A 21,412-nucleotide genomic window follows, 5' to 3' on the forward strand; every position below is an offset into this window, starting at 1 on the left:
ACTGAAACATTAAAATCTAGGACTTATTGGGTCTATACAGCCATTTCACTTGCTAATTAGCTTGGAAATCTTTGCAGTTCGACTGTACCAACATAGATCTTAAAACAACTAGCTAGCATAAAACAGTAGCATGAAACATATTTGTTTACAAACTTGTGTTATGTAAAATATGTTGTGTTATTGATGTAATGGACTAGTGGTTGACATGGATGTTACAAAACTTTGCGCAGTAGCACATATAATGGTCTAATTTAGCCATTTTACTTGCTAAATTAGCTTATAAACACTGTAATTCAGATAAAGAACCTAAAACCGCAAGGTAGCATCAAATACTAGCATGAAACATTGTGTTTACATATGAATTAAGTCTTAGCATAACACACATTCTACAACACATTTAGCCATAGGACTTGATCTTATTTCACATGCAGGACCAGAACCCAAAACAGCTAGCTAGCATAGAACGCTCGCATGAAACATCTGTTGTTATCTGCTGGAGTAAAACCCCGATAGCACACATACATCACGGAGACATCTATTTGACGTCTGCATTTACCTCTGCTAAACATTTTTTTGTGTTTGCTCATCTGCAATACGTACATTGAATGTTTCGTATCAGATGTCAAAAAGACGTCTATTAAATGTCTTTAAGATGTTTATGATTTAGAATGTACGTAAAACTGACACCTGAAAGATGTCTGTCAGACGTTTGTACACAGCAGATGCTTTCCAGATCAAGTGATCGTTAACAGACATCTTGCAGACGTACGTGTGTTATCTGGGAAATGTTTTGGACATTACTGTAATGGAGTAGCGGTTATCGTGTGTGCTACAAAACATTAAGCAGTAGCAATTATTGGGTTTAATTTAGCTATTTTACTTGCTAAATTAACCAATAAACATTCGCTGGGTTTCCATCCAAAGTTGCGAATTTAACTTATGTGCAAAATTGGAATATATCGCATAAAACATTTAAAAATAGGCACAGTTTCCATCCAATGAGTCAAAAGAAACAAAATTGTCACTTGTTGAGCTATAGCACTCATTTAGCCCTAGCACTTGATCTAATTTAACAATTTCACTAGCTAAATTAGCTTTTGATAAGTGTAGTTTTGTGACCAGGAACATGCAGATACACAATCTAAATTGGCAAGCTAGCATAATACACTAGCATGAAATGTTTATTTAATCTGCTGGAGTAAAATATGTTTTGGACATTACTGTAATGAACTAGTGGTTAGCAAGCATCCCTGATAACACACATACATCGAGAGACGTCTATTTGATGTCTGCATTTACAGACATATTAAGACGTATAGTGTTTGTTCATCTGCAATACGTCTATAGGATGTTTCCTATCAGATGTCAAATTGACATCTATTAGATGTCTTTAAGATGTTTATGATTTAGAATGTATGTAAACCTGACATCTTACAGGCGTCTGTCAGATGTTTGTACACAGCAGATGCTTTCCAGATCAAATGATCTTTACCAGACATCTCACAGACGTACATGACTATCTACAAAACATTTAGCCCTAGCACTTGATCTAATTTAAAAATTTCACCTGCTAAATTAGCTTTTGATAAGTGTAGCTTTGTGACCAGGTACATGCAGATAACCTAAACAGCTAGCTAGCATAAAACACACTAGCATGAAACATTTGTTTATGTGCTAAATGTTTTGGACATTACTGTAATGGACTTGCTGTTAACACGTATGCTACAAAACATTGCGTAGTAGCACTTATTGGTCTAATTTAGATATTTCACATGCTACAAAACATTTAGCCATAGCAAACAGCTCTAACTTAACAATTTCGCTAGCTAAATTAGCTTTTGATAAGTGTAGAAAACAGCTACCCAGCATAAAACACTAACATGAAACATTGTTTATGTGCTAAATGTTTTGGACATTACTATAATGGACTCGTTGTTAACATGTATGTTATAAAACATAGCTCTGGTGAGAAAACCAGCATATGCTGGTAGGTATGTTTTAATGCTGGTTTAAGCTGGTCCTTAGCTGGTTTATGCTGGTCCTTGACCAGCAACATGACCAGCATAAACCAACGAAGGACCACCAAAAACCAGCAAAGGACCAGCATAAACCAGCTAAGGACCAGCTTAAACCAGCATCAAAACATACCTAACCAGCATTTGCTGTTTTTTCACCAGGGAGAGTATTAGCACTTATTGGTCTAATTTAGCTATTTCACATGCTTAGCCATAGCAAACGGGTCTAACTTAACAATTTCGCCAGCTAAATTAGCTTTTGATAAGTGTAGTCTTGTGACCAGGTACACGCAGATACAGAACCTAAAACAGCTTGCTAGCACAAAACACAAGCATGAAACGTTTGTTTTTATCTGCTGGAGTAAAATATGTTTTGGAAATTACTGTAATGGACTAGCTGTCAACACGTATGCTACAAAACACTGAGCAGTAGCACTTATTGGGTCTAATTTAGCTACTTGCTAAATTAGCCCATGAACATTATAATATTTGCAACTGTATGTACAGATACAGAGCCTAAAACAGCAAGGTAGCATAAAATACTAGCATGAAACTAGCATGTTATGTTGTGCACATAAGTGTTAGCATAACACACATGCAACAAAACATCTAGCTGTAGCACTTAGGTCTAATTTAACAACGCTAAATTAGCTTTTGATAAGTGTAGAACCTAAAACAGATACCCAGCATAAAAAACTAACATGAAACATTGTTTATGTGCTGAATGTTTTGGACATTACTATAATGGACTAGCTGTTAACATTTATGTTACAAAACATAGCCCTGGTGAGAAAACCAGCATATGCTGGAAGGTATGTTTTGATGCTGGTTTAAGCTGGTCCTTTGCTGGTTTATGCTGGTCCTTGACCAGCAACATGACCAGCTAAACCAGCAAAGGACCAGCATAAACCAGCTAAGGACAAGCTTAAACCAGCATCAAAACATACCTAACCAGCATCCCAGCATCAAAACATACCTACCAGCATATGCTGTTTTTTTCACCAGGGATACAGAACCTAAAATAGCTTGCTAGCATAAAACACTAGCATGAAACATTTGTTTACATGCTGGAGTAAAATATGTTTTGGACATTACTGTAATAGACAAGCGGTTAACGCAAGTTGCAGTGTTCACAGCGGTAAGAGATTAAATCCGTCTTTTTTCCTGTTTTCAGTTCCCTTTTCCAGTTCTACCTGTCATTTCCTGTTTTCTTTCCACAATGTCTTAAATGTCCTATATATTTTCCCCCATCTTTCTCTGTACTTTGCTGTGTCATTCCGTAACAAGCCCCCCGTGAGTGTGTGCAGAATAGCACGCACTCTTTTAACACAGTCACACTGCAGCCTCAGAGGAGGGAAAGTAGGGCAGGACGTCTTCCACTGCTCCAAACACTGAACGTCAAGGCTAGGAGAACTTGAACAGCAGCCTGGAGCATCTGATGCCATATAGACTTGATGTGGGAAGGAGGAGTAATCTAGAAGCTTCCAATGTAAATTACAGACTGTGGCTTTCTAAATCAGGTAAAAATCAAGTGGTTAAGAAAATATAAGGCAAGAGAAAAGAAATCCTCCAGCCAGACCATTTATTCGCAAACTTGTGCTAGAAGTGAATACCAGGTTACGGTTTACCACATTCATCCCTTGATGAAAATTAACAATGGTTTTACTATAAATAAAACACCATGGTTACTACACTTTTCCTATAATAAAGCCATGGTTCATTTTTGGAAGGAATGTACCAGCGTAGCTGGTTAGCATTTGCACATTTTGGTAAACACCACAACTACACCATTTCATCTTTTTCCATTGATGAAAATTTCTGTAGTCACATGAGCAATGATGGCAGATTCAAATCTTGTGTGTTTGTTGCTAAAAAAAAAAAAAAATCATGGTTAAAGTAAAAATCAAATCAGGAACTGTAAAGGAAGAAAAACAGTGAGTTTGGTTATGTGCGCACACATGCTATAAGCTACTTTACTCAATGGAAAACAACTACAGCATGACTGATATTAAACTCCTAAAGCCAAAGATTAGCACACTTTTAAAGCTTTCAACATAGATCTGTTTATTACATAAAGCATGTATTAAACATGCCCCCAGACAGATGAAAACAGCTGCTGTGCTTTCTTTTTAAACATGTCACGCTGGTATAGAGTTCATTTCTTTTTTCCTACAGGGAAGCTAAAAAACTGTGGTATTTCTATGGGTTTAGTAAGAGATGAATGAAGGATGGCGGAGGCAGAAAACTATCATGTTTGAATTCCATGGGTGGGAGAGAAGTCGTGTTCACATCTGCCCACTTACAGTACAGTAGGGTGATCTAAGGCTTTTTCACAAACTTCATCCAGTCTGGAGAAATGCGCAATCAATATGAGCATAAATCTGAACAGGCTGTTTCTTGCGATCATACGGTTGGATGCTAACCAGACGACTATATAGCCTAAGTATGAATATAGTGTACTTTCCGTGGCCTGTAAATATTTAACAACTATGCTATTATACTATTTGTACAAGTGGCTCATATATTTAAACAAAGACACTATCCTTTATTCCCAGGCAATTCTCCTTGTATTTGCAGATAGAGCAGACAGTCAGGTCTTAACATATTGGATTAGGTGTAAAGGTATTAACCAGGATGCTTTTAATGAAATAAGGCGGGCGGTTCCACAACAAACATCTTCACAATCTTCAGATGCCTCTTAGATGTTGTCAAATACTGGAAGAGAGGGAATTTAAGGACATGCTATTGCACTCCAAAATCAACATTAGTCCAAACAAAGCTGTAGCATGAGATTAGCCTTAAGCATTAGCACTATCCTAACATTTAAAACTTTGAAGAAAACATGAAATCAGAACAGCGTGTTAGTTCTAAGGCACTGCTTAAAACGTGGATTAAAATACATATTGGATTAGGTCCAAAGGTGTTAACCAGGATGCTTTTAATGAAATAAGGCGGGCAGTTCCACAACAAACATCTTCACAGATCTTCAGATGCCTTTTAGATGTTGTCAAACACTGGAAGAGGGAATTTAAGGACATGCTAGTGCACTCTAAAATCAACATTAGTCCAAACAAAGCTGAAGCATGAGATTGGCCTTTAGCATTAGCACTATCGTAGCCTTTAAAACTTTTAAGAATCCATAAAATCAGAATTATGTCTTAGTTTTAAGGTACTACTTAAATCTTGGACTAAAATACATATTGAACTAAGTGTAAAGGTATTAACCAGTATGTTTTTAATGAAATAAGACGAGCGGTTCTACAACAAACATCTTCACAAATCTTCAGATGCCTCTTAGATGTTGTCAAACACTGGAAGAGGGAACTTAAGGACTATTACACTATTCCAAAATCAACATCAGTCCAAACAAAGCTGAAATATGAAATTAGCCTTTAGTATTAACACTATCTTAGCATTTCCTTGCTGAGAAAAAAAAACAGCTAAAACCAACCTAAGCTGGTTGGCTGGTTTTAGCTGGTCTTAGCTGGTCAGCAGGCTGGTTTTAGAGGGGTTTTGCCCACTTCCTTGGCTGGCCAGGCTGGTCTTGGCTGGTCAGGCTGGGAGACCAGCTAAAACCAGCTACTTCCAGCTTAAACCAGCTAAGACCAGCTAACCAGCCTAGGCTGGTTTAAGGTGTTTATTCAGCAGGGTTAACACTTTGAAGAAACTATTAAATCAGAACTGGAGTTTTAAATGTTAGTTTTAAAAGACTGGTTAAAACTTAGATTAAAATTGACATTTAAAATGACACGCATGAACCTTATGACTCATTCTGCACTCATGGGCGTGTCCAATTTTTTGTCCAATGAAATGCTTTACACACCACCTTACATTGACTAGAAGTAGCAAATTATGGTTCACTGCACTACCTAAAAAAAGCTAATGCTATTTGCTAAAAAGTCCCATCCTATAACACATAATATATACAACGTATGCAGTGCATCTGTGACTATATCGATCATTTAATGTGTTCGAATACCAGCTGTTTTGGGGAAAGGTCATAAATGACATAAGCAAAACCTGATTGGCACAGCTATTTTTTGTACATCAATTTACATGAACAACAACCCTGACAAGCTGACCAAGGATCTTTTTGGACTTGGTTTGGGAAACTGCTTTTAAGGTAAGTTTGTCAACTCTCAAACAGTTTTGTATTGTTATAATGTCAGTGGTATAAGTAAATGAACACTGTGTGTTATTTTTATGTGTTACCTGACCAAGATATCATTGTTTATTTGTCAGCAGAAGTATACCAGATACCATAAAATGCACAAAATGGACTTTTGACAGCTTGAGGGATTTTGTAAAAAACTACACATCGTACTTCTGCATTTTTGATTGAGCTTAGTGCATTATGGGCGTTAAAGTTTTACAACTCCTTTTCATCACAGCCCTTTTTCTCTAGTTGTGTAGTATTGATCTAGACAGCTAACTTTCATTAAAACTCCATCTTGTTAGTGGTGATTTGCCCCGTTAAGGAAGAAAAAAATAAAATAAAAAAAAAAATAAAATCAACAACGCAAAGGGTTTTTTTTTTTTTTTTTTGTGCTTGATGTCAAAATGTAATAACAGACCTTTCATGACCTGAGAAATAAACGCCATTCAGTTTTACACAACCCTGCAAGCTGTTGGCATATTAAGCATAATCAGAGTTAGGCTGTGCATGTTAATGCACTCATTATTAGCCACTTTCTTTCAATTTTTGCCATTGGTCAATACTGAAAGATGAAAAAACGACGTCTAATATTTTCCAAAACAGTTTAGGCTACTTTAAATCAGTAGCAGGTTGCAAAAAGACAAACAGTTATCTGTTTTTCATATTAGCTTTTTGTAATGTGGTTTTAATAACAGTTCAACTTTAGAACAATGGCTATAATGTGAAAATAATTACCTCTTAATCATTATCAGCCAGAATTCTACATCACAGCATCCCTAGGTGCCACAGCACACATTTGTTAACAACATTTTTATTGATGATTTAAAAAAAATAAAAAAATAAAATCAAGAGCCCACTTGCATATAAATGCATTGCTAGAAACAACCTGGCCATATTTCAAGCTTTCAAGCATGAGCCAAGCATGAGTAATCACCAGTTCCTATTGAACCACGGTACTTGTGGATGAGAGGCTAAATATGAAGATTTTGGCACTACAGGAATGTAGCAGCTCCGAACAAATTAACACAGAGCTCTGTTAAAAATGTTGCCTTAATGCTAAAACAAAAGCGACAATCTTTTTACCCTAAAACAGCTTCGTCTTCACAACAATATACATTTCCAACTGGACATTCAATGACAAAACCATGTAGGTTTGTACTTTTCATATGTTATTTAGATTACTTCCAGTTAGCCCACCAAGAACACACCTTCCAACTGCCATTGGTTGAAAAAAACAAATAGCCCCGCCCCAAACTGACACCATTGGCTCAGCCAATAAAGTTGCACTCCACAAAAAAAACAAAAAAAAAACAAAGAATGTTTTGATAGTACCACAAAGCCACAGTGTTTACTCTTATCATGGGAATTGACTAACAAATGGCTTAAGCTTTCATTAACTTTTTTCTTTTAAATTCAACAACAGCTCTGTAGCATTAAGTATCAGAAACTGATAAAGAGCTTAGCTGCACAGACAGGAAGTGCCGAACGACCCCTTAAAAAAAGAATTCAGCTGTCTGAAGTTCTCACAAAGAGCTATCAGCGAGAAAACCGACACAGTTGGAACAGGAGGGTACGAATAAATTAAGGAACAAACACTGGGCTGTTAGGGCAGCTTGATTCCTGGTTTGCTCTTCCCAACATGTCACTGGAGAATTCTTTCTGTGCAATCTGGTGCTGAATGTGAACTAGCGGTCGATCGGTTTAATGAGCAGGGCTGAACTATCGTTGCATATCTCAAGATGTGTTTCTTTTATTCTAATGGAAGAGAAACATACAAGCAAACTCCCATTAGGTCCAGGCACTGCTGGTGGGAATGCAATGACTTTGGGTGATGTCAGCAGGGTCATGGCATAAGAAACAGAGTGATGCTATTTTCAGCATCAGATATAGAAATAGCATTATAGTAATAGTTAACCCAAAAATTACCATATGAGGGAAAATTCCATTTGCAGAAAATGCACTTACTGCATATTAAATATATTTATGTTAAACTGAATCTCTTGTAAAGTGAACTGAGCTCTAGAAGGACACCTTGGCAACTGTTGTTGCTTTTATAGTAAAACACACAAATGTTTTTACAAATATTTAATTATTAATTTAAACAATAACAGTATAACGCATTAACGTTTAATGCAATACAACAGCGTATTATTTGCAAGTCTATACTTTGACTGTCTGACAGCTGCAGAGCTTTTTGCAAATATGATTCGGTTCAATAATGTCTAAATAAGGGAGGAGGCGGACGGTAGGCGACTTTATGTGTGACATCAACTGCAGAAATGAAAAATATAACGGAACAATGCAGCATTGTAACGTTTTAAACGATTCGTGCTGGTTAGGAATGGATGGATGGATGCCGGAGATGAAATTCAATAATCACATCCAAATGCAAATAATCAATACTGCTCGTTGTGGTTATTTACAGTCAGCAGCTGCCCCTGATTCAAAGCGCGACATCTGTAATACAGTCATATTTTCATATTTCTATCGCAGGTTTGTCTTACCTCTGTTGCAGTCGCAACTTCAGCCCTCGAAGACCGAAACGTGGCAGGAGATCTAGACGTATCCGAACGACTTCATGTCAGATCTAGAACGGCTCTGGGTTTGGGTTTGATTGGGTTCCGATCACCTCAGCAGCCGTCAGTCACGTATTAAAAGGAATGGAAGTGTGCGACGCTCCCGTTTGTCCCGAAACAAAGTAACGCTTGCGCCTTATGCCGTCTCAAAATGTGAAAAGGCCGCTCGAAACGCTGTTTTCCAAACGCGATACAGTTGGAAGTTGGAAGTTAAACGCGCACACCTGCATCCTCAAGAGATGGAAGATGATGGGGAGATAAAATAGCGGTCCATAGCATGCCATAACCGCTGGCGTACAGCTGTGTAATTCTGGGAGCGCGGACGGCAGGAAATGCCTTTGGAGGAAAGGAGGCGCTTAACCAGTCGGAGTGGAAACGCGGGCGCTGGATTTAACTCTCATAAAGCCTGACGTCATGCTGGACAGCAGAACTTTTAGTATTTATGCTCTGATTCTGATTTGTATTAAGAAAAGCATATACAAATCTCTCCATACAGCTGTGCTATTAAGATTCATAAAGATAGAGAACATTTCATCAAAGCTTTTTCAGCCACATTCTATACAAACATAAACTAAACATGACATAATGTAAAAATGCGGCATGGAAATGCACTAAATAGCAATGCAGATTGTGTTTGATACTTTATGAGGGGGTTATGTATGTTTCATGAGATTAATAAATTATTGCATGCATTACCTTTGACATGCAGCCAATATTATTCTGAATAAATATTCTATTGTCTATCTGGTGTCCCAACAATGTTTATTAAGTGCCATTAAACTCTTTTTATTCACATTCTCTTTTATTTGTAAGTTAGTTATACATATTTGCTGATTTCGGAGTACATCAAAAAGCGGACAATCCCAAAGAACAGACACGATTTCCATATTTTAATAATAGGTTATGAATGTATGCTCGTTTGTGTTAGTAGTTTTATAGATTTGTCAGTTGAAAAATCAGATTTTCAGCTAGTTATTAATTGTTAGTTATATAGATTTACTAATTTAAGCATACATCAAATGATAAAATTGGATACAGTTTCCATCATCTGATAAATTTTGTTTGTTTGTTTAATTTTGTTTTCAACTCTAGAACTAAATCAGTAGTTGAGTTAATAATCACTCACTGTCATTTGATATGAATTATCTCAAAGCATAATATATCATCATTTAGGTGGTCAGCAGGAAAAGTGCAGGCTGATTTTTCTGAAGTGGCTATAAAACCAATTGTGAAAAATGTCTGCTTGGTATTTCTGATGTATATTATGATCTGGAAACACAGGAAAAGTGCTTGGGTGCCCTCTAGTGAAACAAGAAGAAAAATGTTATCATGAATGTGCAAGAAAAATGAAAAAACTGATTCAGTGATATATATATATATATATATATATATATATATATTTAGCAATTTTTTTAAGTGCTGGGCAATGATTAATTGTGATTGATCACATCCAAAATAAAGTTTTTTGTGTATATAATATTTGTGTGTGTACTGTATATGTTTATAATGTATATAGAAATACACACACATCCAATATGTTATGCTTATAGGCTATACTATATATATATAAATATATTCATGTAAATACATGTAAATATTTTCAAATTCAAATTTTATACTGTATGTGTATGTCTTATATATACATAAATATACACAGTACACGCACATTATATAAACAAAAACTTTTATTTTGGATGCGATTAATCATGATTAATCGTTGCCCAGCATCAAATGTCATATGACATATAGTTTTAAAAGGGGAACTCCACTTCCAGAACAACAATTTACAAATAATTTACTCACCCCGTTGTAAGTAACACGTAACTTTTTAATTATATTTTGCTAAAATGAATGGAAACGAAATGAATGGACTCAAAAAAAAAGATTTGTTAATTTTGCTGAACGAGACTCAAAGGTCTGACTCGATAAAATGATTCGAACTTCCCATCACTACTACGAACATCTAAGTTCAACGTACTCCGGCTCAAAAAGGTAGAGTATGGCGAAAAACTCCATCTTATTTTCTCCTACAACTTCAGAATCATCCGACATTGTAACTTTTTGTTTGTAAACAGCGTTTGACTTACTTGCACTTTCTTAGTCTTTGCGCGTTTGCTTTGTAAACACTGGGCCTGTAGTTTTGCGTGACCTTTCAATGTGATTCAATAGTACGTAGTGTCGTGAACGTGCATCCCAGAGCCTGTGCAACAAGATTTTGTACTTAAAAAGTATAAAAAAAAATTTTTTCCAAAAAAAAAAAATGACAGATAGTTTCACTAGATAAGATCCTTTTTCATCGGCTGGGATCGTTTAGAGCCCTTCGAAGCTGCATTTAAACTACATTTTGGAAGTTCAAAATCGGGGCACCAATGAAGTCCATTATATGGAGAAAAATCCTGAAATGCTTTTCTTAAAAACTATAATTTCTTCACGACTGAAGACAGAAAGACATGAACATCTTGGATGACAAGGGGGTGAGTAAATTATTTGTGAATTGTTGTTCTGGAAGTGGAGTTCTCCTTTAATCAGACACTGTTTTGTTTACATTTGTTTAGCAAATCCATTATCTGATAAAAAAAAAAAAAAAAAAAAAAAAAAAAAAAAGGTATAAAAACCATTATATGAAAGCAATAACATAACATCAATATAAACAACTGTTCACAAAAATATATTTAAATAATATAAATATATTTAAATTTATTAACAAAAACAAAAATCAAAGTCATATCAACATTTTAATATTAATTTAGGAACTGAAAATAAAGTTAATGTCACACTCACGCACACACAAGGGGATGGAGGAGACGAGAGATGAGTGAACAGAACAGCATGAACAGCAAAAATGGAATGAGTAGTGCTTTATAAATATTATATTAAAGCTATATCACATGCGATTCAGTGCAACATTAAGTATAGAAATTAGAAATCCTTAGCATATACCAGAAAAAAATGTTGAAAATAATCATGCAACTGTACCATATAATGTATTCTCTTAAATAACCTGTGAAGTGCTAAACGTTTTATAAAATGTACAGGGGTTGCAGTAAATATATAATGTAAAATTTTATAAATACAACTATAGAAAAAATATAAATATAGAAAACACTTCTTGATTAAAATATTTAAAACATTTACATACATTATTTGCTGTTAAAATTATAAAGTGTTTCAGCATTTTCAGTGTTTTTAACTTTTTAAATGTATTTATTAAAATGAAAATGTTACTCAAATGTTTTGAATATTGTGCAGGAAATAAATTACATTCAACTTTATGTAAAGTGTGCATTATTTTTTAATTTAAGTTAAAAATGTGCTTTATATAATCTTAAATCTGTCAGATCATTGGACAAGAGTCATTTTATTGTTTTAGATGTGTTGTATTCTCATAGATCTGGGGTGATGCTGTGTTCTGGTAAATTAAGTCCATGTTAGTTCCGGTTCTTGATCGAATGATGTCATATGCACACTGGTGGAGGTAAGAATATTGCTCCTGTTGTAGAAAACAAAACAAAACAAAACAAACAAAAAAACATGAAAATGTAACAACAAAATTTGTAACAGCTTTACAGTTCAATGCATTACAAACATTTTAACAGAAAAAAATAATTTCAGAGCTTTCAGTGTTTTTAGAGCTGGTTCAAACTGTTGTTTATTGTGTTTTATTATTCAAGAGATTATAAGCTAGATGTAGCTTTTTTGGGTTAGCATCAAATATTCTTTGACTTTTATACATAATTTTGGGTAACACTTTATAATAACGTTCAGTAGTAAGTCATTTATAAGTGATTAGTTAATGATGAAATAATCATTTACAAAACATTGACAAATGATTAATAAGTGATATGCTAACAATTTGTGTATGTTTTGTTAATTAATTTACAAGTCAATTACAAGTTCATTTACAAGTAATTAGTTAAGGATGAACTAATCATTTCCAAAACATGACTATGTGTTTATAAATGATTAATACGTGATATGCTGAAAAGCACACAAATGCAATTATTCTAAAACTTTTTTTAAAAAATAATAAATTATTTGCTGTCAAGTGAATAAACATGTAAACCCTTTCTCTCATCAGCACAGACTTGTGTTCTGTGTGGAATGTGTGGGATCTAGTGATAATGTGAACCAGTTTTACCCTCCACTGAAGATCACATCAGATGACAGCGCTAAAATACTCCATGTGTTTACCATCTTTACCCTCACCAGTCAGCCCTTACATTGCAGTACACAAAACAAATATTCAAAACCTGTTGTGTAAACACAAGATGAATAAATCATTTACAAATCTTTCTGCATCCCCTAATCTAAAGTGTAAACTATTCATCAGTTGTAAATGTTTTACAAACCTGCCGGTTACAGGTTGTGTGTGTATACACACTGGGGGGAAAGATCTACGAATGATGAGTAAAACACTTACAACTGATGAATTGTTTACACTTAAGATTAGGGGATGCAGAAAGATTTGTAAATGATTTATTCATGATGTGATCTTCAATGGAGGGTAAACATTTCAGTGATTGACATTTCAATTATTTATAATTGATTAATAATATATTAACTAGTAACTTATTAACCATTGACTAAGGATCTGTTTGATTATTTCATGATATGCTATTTTTTTAAAGATAACTTACGACAAATTTGTAAATTGTTAGCATATTACTTAATCATTTGTGAATGTATAGTGATGTTTTGTACGTTTTTAGTTCATCATCTAATCACTTGTAAATGATTTATAACTTCATCTACAAAGCATAGATAAAAATACTAACATATCACTTATTAATCATTTATGAATGCATAGTCATGTTTTGTAAATGATTACTTAATTATTAACTAATTACTTGTAAATTACTTGTAAATGAATTAAACAAAACACACAAATTGTTAGCATATCACTTAGTAATCTTTTATAAATGTTTTGTAAATGATTATTTCATCATTAACTAATTGCTTATAAATTACTTACAACTGAACGTTATTATAAAGTGTTACCTAATTTGGCTTATGAATAAATATTGATCTGCTGAAAGCAGTTATTTTGAGAGAACATTATGCCAAATGTTCTCCTCCTATTCAAATTTGACACTGAAGGAGTGCATACAGCATATTTACCCGCCAGCAACTACAGTTGCTGCACATTCAAATACGATTTTCAAAAACAAAACAAAAAACCTGGGGAAAATAAATGGAGAACATGTTCACATAGGACACTATTAACACGACTATATGCATGAAACCATTCAGAAAAATTTGGGCACAAATGGGTTAAGTGCTTAACCATAACCTGCTGTCAATTGAGCTTAACTTTTACTGATCCTGAAATATTCCTCTATAGTCCCTTACCTCAGTCATCACGAGAGGCCTGTGCATTTCCATATCAGTAACAATTCCGCAGACATCCACCATACTATCTCTTTCAATCTGGAAGATCAGGTGGTCAATGGCAATGAAGACCCCTGTTGCGATACCAGAACTGAAAAAAAAAAAAACAAACAAACAAAAAAAAAAAGCTAATTTCATAAATTTCAAATGACTCTTATTCTGAAGTAATCTCAGATTCTTATATTTTTATTTCACATGTTACAAAGCATACAAAGCACCTGTTGTCAGTCATCAGTTCATTCGGGACAATTCTTAAGTCTTTGTGAGATTTTTCTCATTAAGGTGTTTACCAGCAGTGTTGAAATATGGCATTTGCATCTTTTCCTTAAAGTCAGTGCTTTTCATGGGTTATCCTCAAGTGTCAGTACTTGCTGTTAAATGAATCCCCCTTCACCATGAGAGTGGTGGAAGTGGACCTTAATCTCACTAATCTGGTTTCCCTGAAAGTTCCCAAGTTTACTCTAACCTTTCCATTCCAGTGTTTCCCCCAGTTTTTTTTCTGAATCCTAAAGGGTCTTCAGACACCCCTGTGTCTTCCTCATTTTCCAGTTCTGCCAGTTCACCCTGAACCAATGACTCAACCAGGGTATTCTGTCCCACCAGCTTGGATTCTCTGACTCCACCTTGGCACCTCCATCCCCCTGGCTCCACCTTGGCTTGCAGCCACTGATTCCCCTTGGTCCTCTGTCCAACTGGCTCCACTGGATCCTCTTTCCCACTTGCTCCCCTTGTTCCTCTGTCCCACTGACACCTCTTGGTCCTCTGTCCAACTGATTCCCCTGGGTCCTCCATCCTATCAGCTCTTTTTTGGTACTCTGTCCCACTGGCTTCTCTTGGTTCTCCATCCCACTGGTTCCCTAATGGCCCTTTAATCACCCTGGTTTCACCTTCTTTCCACATCCCCTAGGCTCCACTTTTGTCAATGGCTTCCTTTGGTCCTGTGTGCCACCAGCTCTGCCCCAGTGGTCCTTGGTCCTCCATCCTTCTAGCTCCACCTTGGTCTTCTGTCACACTGGCTCCTTTCGGTTGTCTGTCCAACCAGCTCCATCTTGCTCCTCTATCCTACTGGCTCCCCTGGGTCCTCTTTCCTACTGGCTCCATCTTGTTCCTCCGTCCCACTGGCTCCTCTGGGTCTTAGGTCCCTCTGGCTCCTTCTTAGTCCTCTGTCCAACCAGCTGCTCCTTGGCACTCTGTCCCACTGGCTCCTCTTGGTCCTTCATCCCACTGATTCCTCCAATCACTATGGTTCCACCTTGGGTCTCCATCTCCCTGGGTCTACTTTTGCCACTGGCTCCGTTTGGTCCTCTGTCCCACCAGCTCTGCCTTGGTCCTCCTTCCCACTGACTCCCCTTGGTCTTCCCTCTCTTTGGCTTTCCATGGTCCTTTGTCATACTGGCTCCATCTTGGTCCTCTGTCCAACCAGCTCCTGCTTGGTACTCTGTCCCACTGGCTCCTCTTGGTCCTGCATCCCACGGGTTCCCCATGGCCCTCCAATCACCCTGTCTCCACCTTGGGTCTTCATCCATCAGGCTCCACGTTTGATGGTGACTCCCTTTGGTCTTCTGTCCCACCAGCTCCATCTTGGTCCTCTGTCTCATCAGCTCTGCCTCGGTCCTCCCCATTGGTCCTACTGACTCCCCTTGGTCCTCTGTCCTGTTGGCTCCCCCTGGTTGTCTGTCCCACTGGCTCCCCTTGGTCCTCCATCCCACTGACTCCACCTTGGTCCTCTATCCTACTAGCTCCACCTTGGTCTTCTGTCACATTGGCATCCCCCTGGTTGTCTGTCCCACTGGCTCCCCTTGGTCCTCCATCCCACTGACTCCACCTTGGTTCTCTATCCAACCAGCCCCACTTTGGTCCTCAGATCCTCTAGCTTTGCTTTGGTCCTCTGACCTTTCGTGAAATCTCCTGTTTCTTTGGGTCCCACATAGACTTTACAGTTTTGTTCCCTGTGCAAGGTCCTGGCTCTCCATCCCTGCTACAAACAGTTGCCCACACAACACCCATTTGCCTTGATTGATCTTTTTGTTGTTATTTTCCTTGACTCCTGTCTTATCAATTCTTTTTACCATAAAAATAATATAAATTCATGCATGCTAGTTTATAAAAACCTCATATTTAGTAAGGCTACCTGCAGTGCACCACAGCTGGAGAGTGGCGTGAGTACTGGTCCATGTGTTTTCTCACCAGACATCTGAAATTAATGAGGACTTCAGTGGTCTGTGGAAATCCATTATCTGGCCATGCCGTGAAGTGGAACTGGCATATATTACGAGCTTCTTCTGTTTTCACCTACAGAATTAAATATGAATCAATCATATTATTGTGTATATTGCTAAGGGAATAAATGGAGATACCAGGTGCAGGAAGTGTTGCTTCACATTTTTGATTCCAAAGTCCCTTATGGTCCAACTCTCCATTTCTTTCTCTGAGGTAGTTGTCACAGAGATGTTATTATAATTATTAGTGCCAGATGGCCAGTACTTATCACATTCCAGTACCTGGAGAAAACAACAGACTGCTGGTTAGCTTTACTCTGCATTATTATTATTATTATTTTTACATTTCACCATTTTCAAATGTTACTAATAATATTTCAATACTAAATTTTGAAATCACTCATCCCTGCTCATTGCATTTGGTCAACATCACTATGGTGTAGATGTTCTTCTCCCAGATCATTCTCCAGAATTCATCCTTAGTGTTGGGCAATGGACACTGAGCAGCTACAAACTCTTCTCTTGACTTGTAGCCCTGACCACAAAATGTTTCAAATGGAAAAACATACATAAATGCAACATACAGAAGTCATGTTGTGTTGGAATTTCTCTTCTGTATATGTACTCACTGGGACATAGCTGGCATTGATGTAATCATCAAAGGGGCTGCCACATATTGATAACTTAACTCTTGAAGCATCATCTTAAAAAAGCAACATAATGCATTTAGTATCAGTAACACCAATTATACTGTTAATCAAAACTGTTCATTTCTTTATGGGACTTTTTTTTTTAATTTTCTGATGGAATTTTCATTGTATTAGAAAGTCTTTGATTTCCAGATGGACACTGCATAGAAGCCAGGTAATCGGATTGGAGTCGGCCATTTTTGTAAAATATGTACTAGTCGGTTTGCTTACAAGGTAACACATTGCTGTCACGGTTCTTCGCCTTGTTTTCAGTAGCCAGGGCAATGTTCTTTGACTGTGCCATTCCATCAGATTTCAACTTCTGCAACAATACAAACCACTTTTGTTGACCTAGACGTTAATAACACTATTATGTCTGCACAGCTGTTTGATAATACTATCACAGTAAATATCATAAATCTTTAAACATATTTCCCATCTGTACCTCATACTCTTCGGCAAAACCATCCACAAATTTCTTCTTAAAGTACTCTTCATAATCGTCTATACTCATAGCAGTATTACTGAAACAAATTCAATCCATTGTGTAAAAAACAAACAGAAAATAATCATTTTACATAATGATTAATTAATAAAAATACATAAAATAATAATTACAAAATTTTTATCTCTTCAAATGAAAAAAAAAAAAAAATTAAATCATTACCAAAAAATTCAACTATAAAAATATTAAACAAAGTTACCTAAAAATGTGTAAAGGGATGTCAGGATATTGTTCATTTGTTTGTCTAGAACAGAGAGTAACAGAGATTTGTTGCTAAAATCTGGATGACTTCTGTATCTTAACTCTATCCAATCATCATTACTCTGATTATATCGGCAACTTACCTTTTAGAACAGATGAAGAAAATCAGAATGATGATGAAGAGAAAACAAATCACTCCCAAAACTACACCAACGATCAGCCAAATGTAAAGGGTGTCAGAGGATTCTATATGAGAATATAGTGGAATTATTAAATGTATTAAATTATTAAATTATTAAATTAAAAGTTCAGATGCCTCTAATATGATTGCAACTAAAACTAATTTTGTTGTTCATTCTTCAAGGTCAGAGAGGACTTCATTACACACACACACACACACACACACACACACACACACGTTGTGTTTTCATGTTTTATGGGGACATTCCATAGGCGTAATGGTTTTTATACTGTACAAACCCTATTTTCTATCGGCCTACACCTACCCTACATCTAAACCTAGCCCTCACAGGAGACTGTGCACACTTTTACTTTTTCAAAAAAAAAAACTCATTCTGCATGATTTATAAGCCTAAAAATGTCCCCACAAGGTCAAAATTTACTAGTATTACTGTCCCTGTGGGGACATTTGGTCCCCATAAAGTGATAAATACCAGGTACGCACACACACATAATATGAACTAGCCATGATTTTTTTTACAAAGAGGAAAAGTAGCATTTTGTTTAGAATTCTACATACTGGTATATTGTGAGATGCAGACAGTTTGTCCTTCTGTTGATTTATCTGCTGTCACAGCAGTGATGCAGACTGAATAACTGACTTCAGCAGACAGACCAGTGATGCTATAGGAAGTGTCTTTAGTTATTACATACATCCTTTTCTCAGACCAATGAATTCTAAAAAAATCTCTATTTCCAGCTGGTTCATTCCATTTCAGAGTCATAGATGATGTTGTGATTTCAGTCACTGTGAGATTCCTGATCACATCTGGTTCTGTGTGGGAAACAGGAAAATAAATATGTTGGTGAAAGTGGGAATTATAATTATACAAAAACATGCCATTTGTAGTTACACCAAAATTTGTGAGCATCAGATGTACACTGTACAGTTTTCTGTTCAATAAATAAATAAATAAGTAATGAGATGGTGACAAGCCTGAAGATTAGAATAGGTAATGACAATAAAACCATATCCCCATATGCACAATTAAGAATACTTATGTTATAGGACCCTCACATAAAAAACAAGAATAAAAAGAAAAGAATGGGGGGGCTAAACTAAACCAAAATAGTTGGGTTCCTGACAAAAAACACTGATTATACTAGCACTACCAGAACACATAATGAAACAAGATGACATGCAAAAATATTGGTGGGTCAATTTGTTTAAACATTTTATTTAGCAAATAACAGATAATTTATAATTTTACATACTGGTATATTGTGAGATACAGACAGTTTCTCCTTCTGTTGAACTGTCTGCTGCCACAGCAGTGATGCAGAATGTGTAACTGACTCCAGCAGTCAGACCAGTGATGTTATAGGAAGTGTTAGTAGTGTTACTATTTTGAGTACACTGAACATTAAAGAAAGACCTCATTCCACGAGGTTCATCCCATGTCAGAAACACAGATGATGTTGTGATTTCAGACACTGTGAGATTCCTGATCACATCTGGCTCTGTGTGGGGAAAAGAAAAGCACTGTAAATCATAATTAGTGGTGGAAGATAGAACTGAAACATGACAAACATACAATTGGGAATTAAAGCATTTGGAGTTACACCAGAGCTCAGAAAGTCTGTGATCTTAAGATTCTGCTGTACAGATTTCCGCATAAAACACTATGTGTAAACAAAGTAAATGTGAGATGGTTTTAAGGCTGAACGTTCATCAGATTCATTCAGATTAAACATACAATCAGGGGTCTTACTGGTATAGAGTGAAATCTGACTGGATCTCCCCTCGGTCACATGATCAGCTGCAACTGCAAATACTTTGAATGTGTTCTGTGTTCCAGGAATCAGATCATTTATTATGATGGAGGTGTTTACAATAATCACATTCTTATCTTCATATTCTACACGGTAATGAGAGCTTTGACCGTTTGGTTTAGTCCAGTTTAGTAAAACAGAGGATGCTGTAATATCATCAGCTTTGAGGTTTATTATGACGTCAGGCCCTGTGAGTAAAAAAGTGACAAATTTTTGAGGATTAAAATGCCAATCCTCAAAAATTTCTGTAGTGAAGATATATAGATATGAATGGTATCAGTCAATAATATGAATATCCACAAAGTATACATATATATACAGTAGAATGAAATGTGAACTGATGTGACAAATTAACAAATAAAACTGATAAGAGGAAGGCATTGATGTTTACTCTGTAACAAGAGTATATTGCTTTAGTGCTTTCACGAATTATTGGTTGATCAGACAATTAGTTTAAACTATGCAGCAGGGATCAGATATTTTATAATTTCACATACTGGTATATTGTGAAATGCAGACAGTTTCTCCTGTTGAATCGTCTGCTGCCACAGCTGTGATGATAAATGTGTAATTGACTCCAGCAGTCAGACCAGTGATGTTATAGGAAGTGTTAGTAGTTGTAGAATTTCCACTTGTTTTCTCATCAGTCCATCGAACTTTAAAGAAAGATCTATTTCCAGCTGGTTCATCCCATGTCAGAAACACAGATGATGTTGTGATTTCAAACACTCTTAAATTTTTTAGCACATTTGGCTCTGTGTGGGGATAAAAGAGCAATTCATAAATGTTAATTCGAATATAAAACAAAAACACAGGACAAAATATAAATACATATACAGTGGAAGGAAAGTTGAACTGGTGGGACAAATTAACAAATAATGATCAGACAATTAGTTTAAACTATGCAGCAGGGATCAGATATTTCATAATTTCACATACTGGTATACTGTGAAATGCAAACAGTTTCTCCTGTTGAATTGTTTTCTGCCACAGCAGTGATGCAGAATGTGTAACTGACTCCAGCAGTCAGACCAGTGATGTTATAGGAAGTGTTAGTAGTTGTTAAATTTCCGCTTGTTTGATCACCAGTCCACTGAAGTTTAAAGAAAGATCTATTTCCAGCTGGTTCATTCCATGTCAGAAACACAGATGATGTTGTGATGTTGTTCACTGTGAGATTCCTGATCACATCTGGCTCTGGAGATGAGGAGAGAGAAGCAAATCATAATTAATGATTTGATAAAACCATCACACAGGACACAAGCAAAGTAGAAATGTATATGGGAAACATGAATGGGTGGGCCAAATTAACAAACAATATACTGGCAAGGGGGAAGGCTTTTTTCTGATACCTAATCAGTTAACAGAAGCTTTGTATGAAGATTACTGTTAAAATGAAAGAGTGGTGTTAGTGACACTGAACATCACTTTACTCCAGTAGAATTACAAGTACATACACAAATATTTATTCAAAGAGAACGAATAGTAATAATCTTTATAGTTACATAAAAGTACTACTCACGAAGTGAGTTACTTTGGTTCTTCGGTATATTATCATTATTGGTATCTTTGCAATAGACACAGAAGACAATTTACAATTTGTAGCCCCAATATCACTGCATATCTTTTGTTTTGTATAACAACATTTAG

At 36.1% G+C, this 21,412-nt stretch overlaps 2 protein-coding genes across 2 annotated transcripts in view; both read right to left on the bottom strand.

The window, feature by feature from the left end:
- The window catches only part of osbpl5 (oxysterol binding protein-like 5), a 62,863-nt gene extending 53,768 nt beyond the window's left edge, over window positions 1–9,095 (bottom strand). Inside the window, exon 1 of the mRNA XM_051099293.1 lies at window positions 8,676–9,095. The gene's annotated coding sequence lies outside the window, so the exon portion shown is untranslated. The remainder of the gene's footprint in view (window positions 1–8,675) is intronic.
- A 2,286-nt stretch (window positions 9,096–11,381) lies between these two features.
- Window positions 11,382–21,412, bottom strand: part of LOC127156939 (receptor-type tyrosine-protein phosphatase eta-like) — a 194,981-nt gene continuing 184,950 nt past the window's right edge. The window contains exons 8-22 of the mRNA XM_051100109.1: window positions 20,702–20,959; window positions 20,260–20,517; window positions 19,702–19,950; window positions 19,205–19,450; window positions 18,510–18,764; window positions 17,893–17,995; window positions 17,748–17,792; window positions 17,489–17,567; window positions 17,275–17,365; window positions 16,984–17,057; window positions 16,760–16,889; window positions 16,493–16,635; window positions 16,267–16,427; window positions 14,097–14,226; window positions 11,382–12,237 (exon numbers count right to left, since the gene is read on the bottom strand). Coding sequence (XP_050956066.1) covers window positions 12,106–12,237; window positions 14,097–14,226; window positions 16,267–16,427; window positions 16,493–16,635; window positions 16,760–16,889; window positions 16,984–17,057; window positions 17,275–17,365; window positions 17,489–17,567; window positions 17,748–17,792; window positions 17,893–17,995; window positions 18,510–18,764; window positions 19,205–19,450; window positions 19,702–19,950; window positions 20,260–20,517; window positions 20,702–20,959 — 2,354 coding nt within the window. The 3' untranslated portion in view covers window positions 11,382–12,105. The remainder of the gene's footprint in view (window positions 12,238–14,096; window positions 14,227–16,266; window positions 16,428–16,492; window positions 16,636–16,759; window positions 16,890–16,983; window positions 17,058–17,274; window positions 17,366–17,488; window positions 17,568–17,747; window positions 17,793–17,892; window positions 17,996–18,509; window positions 18,765–19,204; window positions 19,451–19,701; window positions 19,951–20,259; window positions 20,518–20,701; window positions 20,960–21,412) is intronic.

Source organism: Labeo rohita, chromosome 25 (genome assembly GCF_022985175.1).
Source record: "Labeo rohita strain BAU-BD-2019 chromosome 25, IGBB_LRoh.1.0, whole genome shotgun sequence".
Lineage (NCBI taxonomy): Eukaryota > Metazoa > Chordata > Actinopteri > Cypriniformes > Cyprinidae > Labeo > Labeo rohita.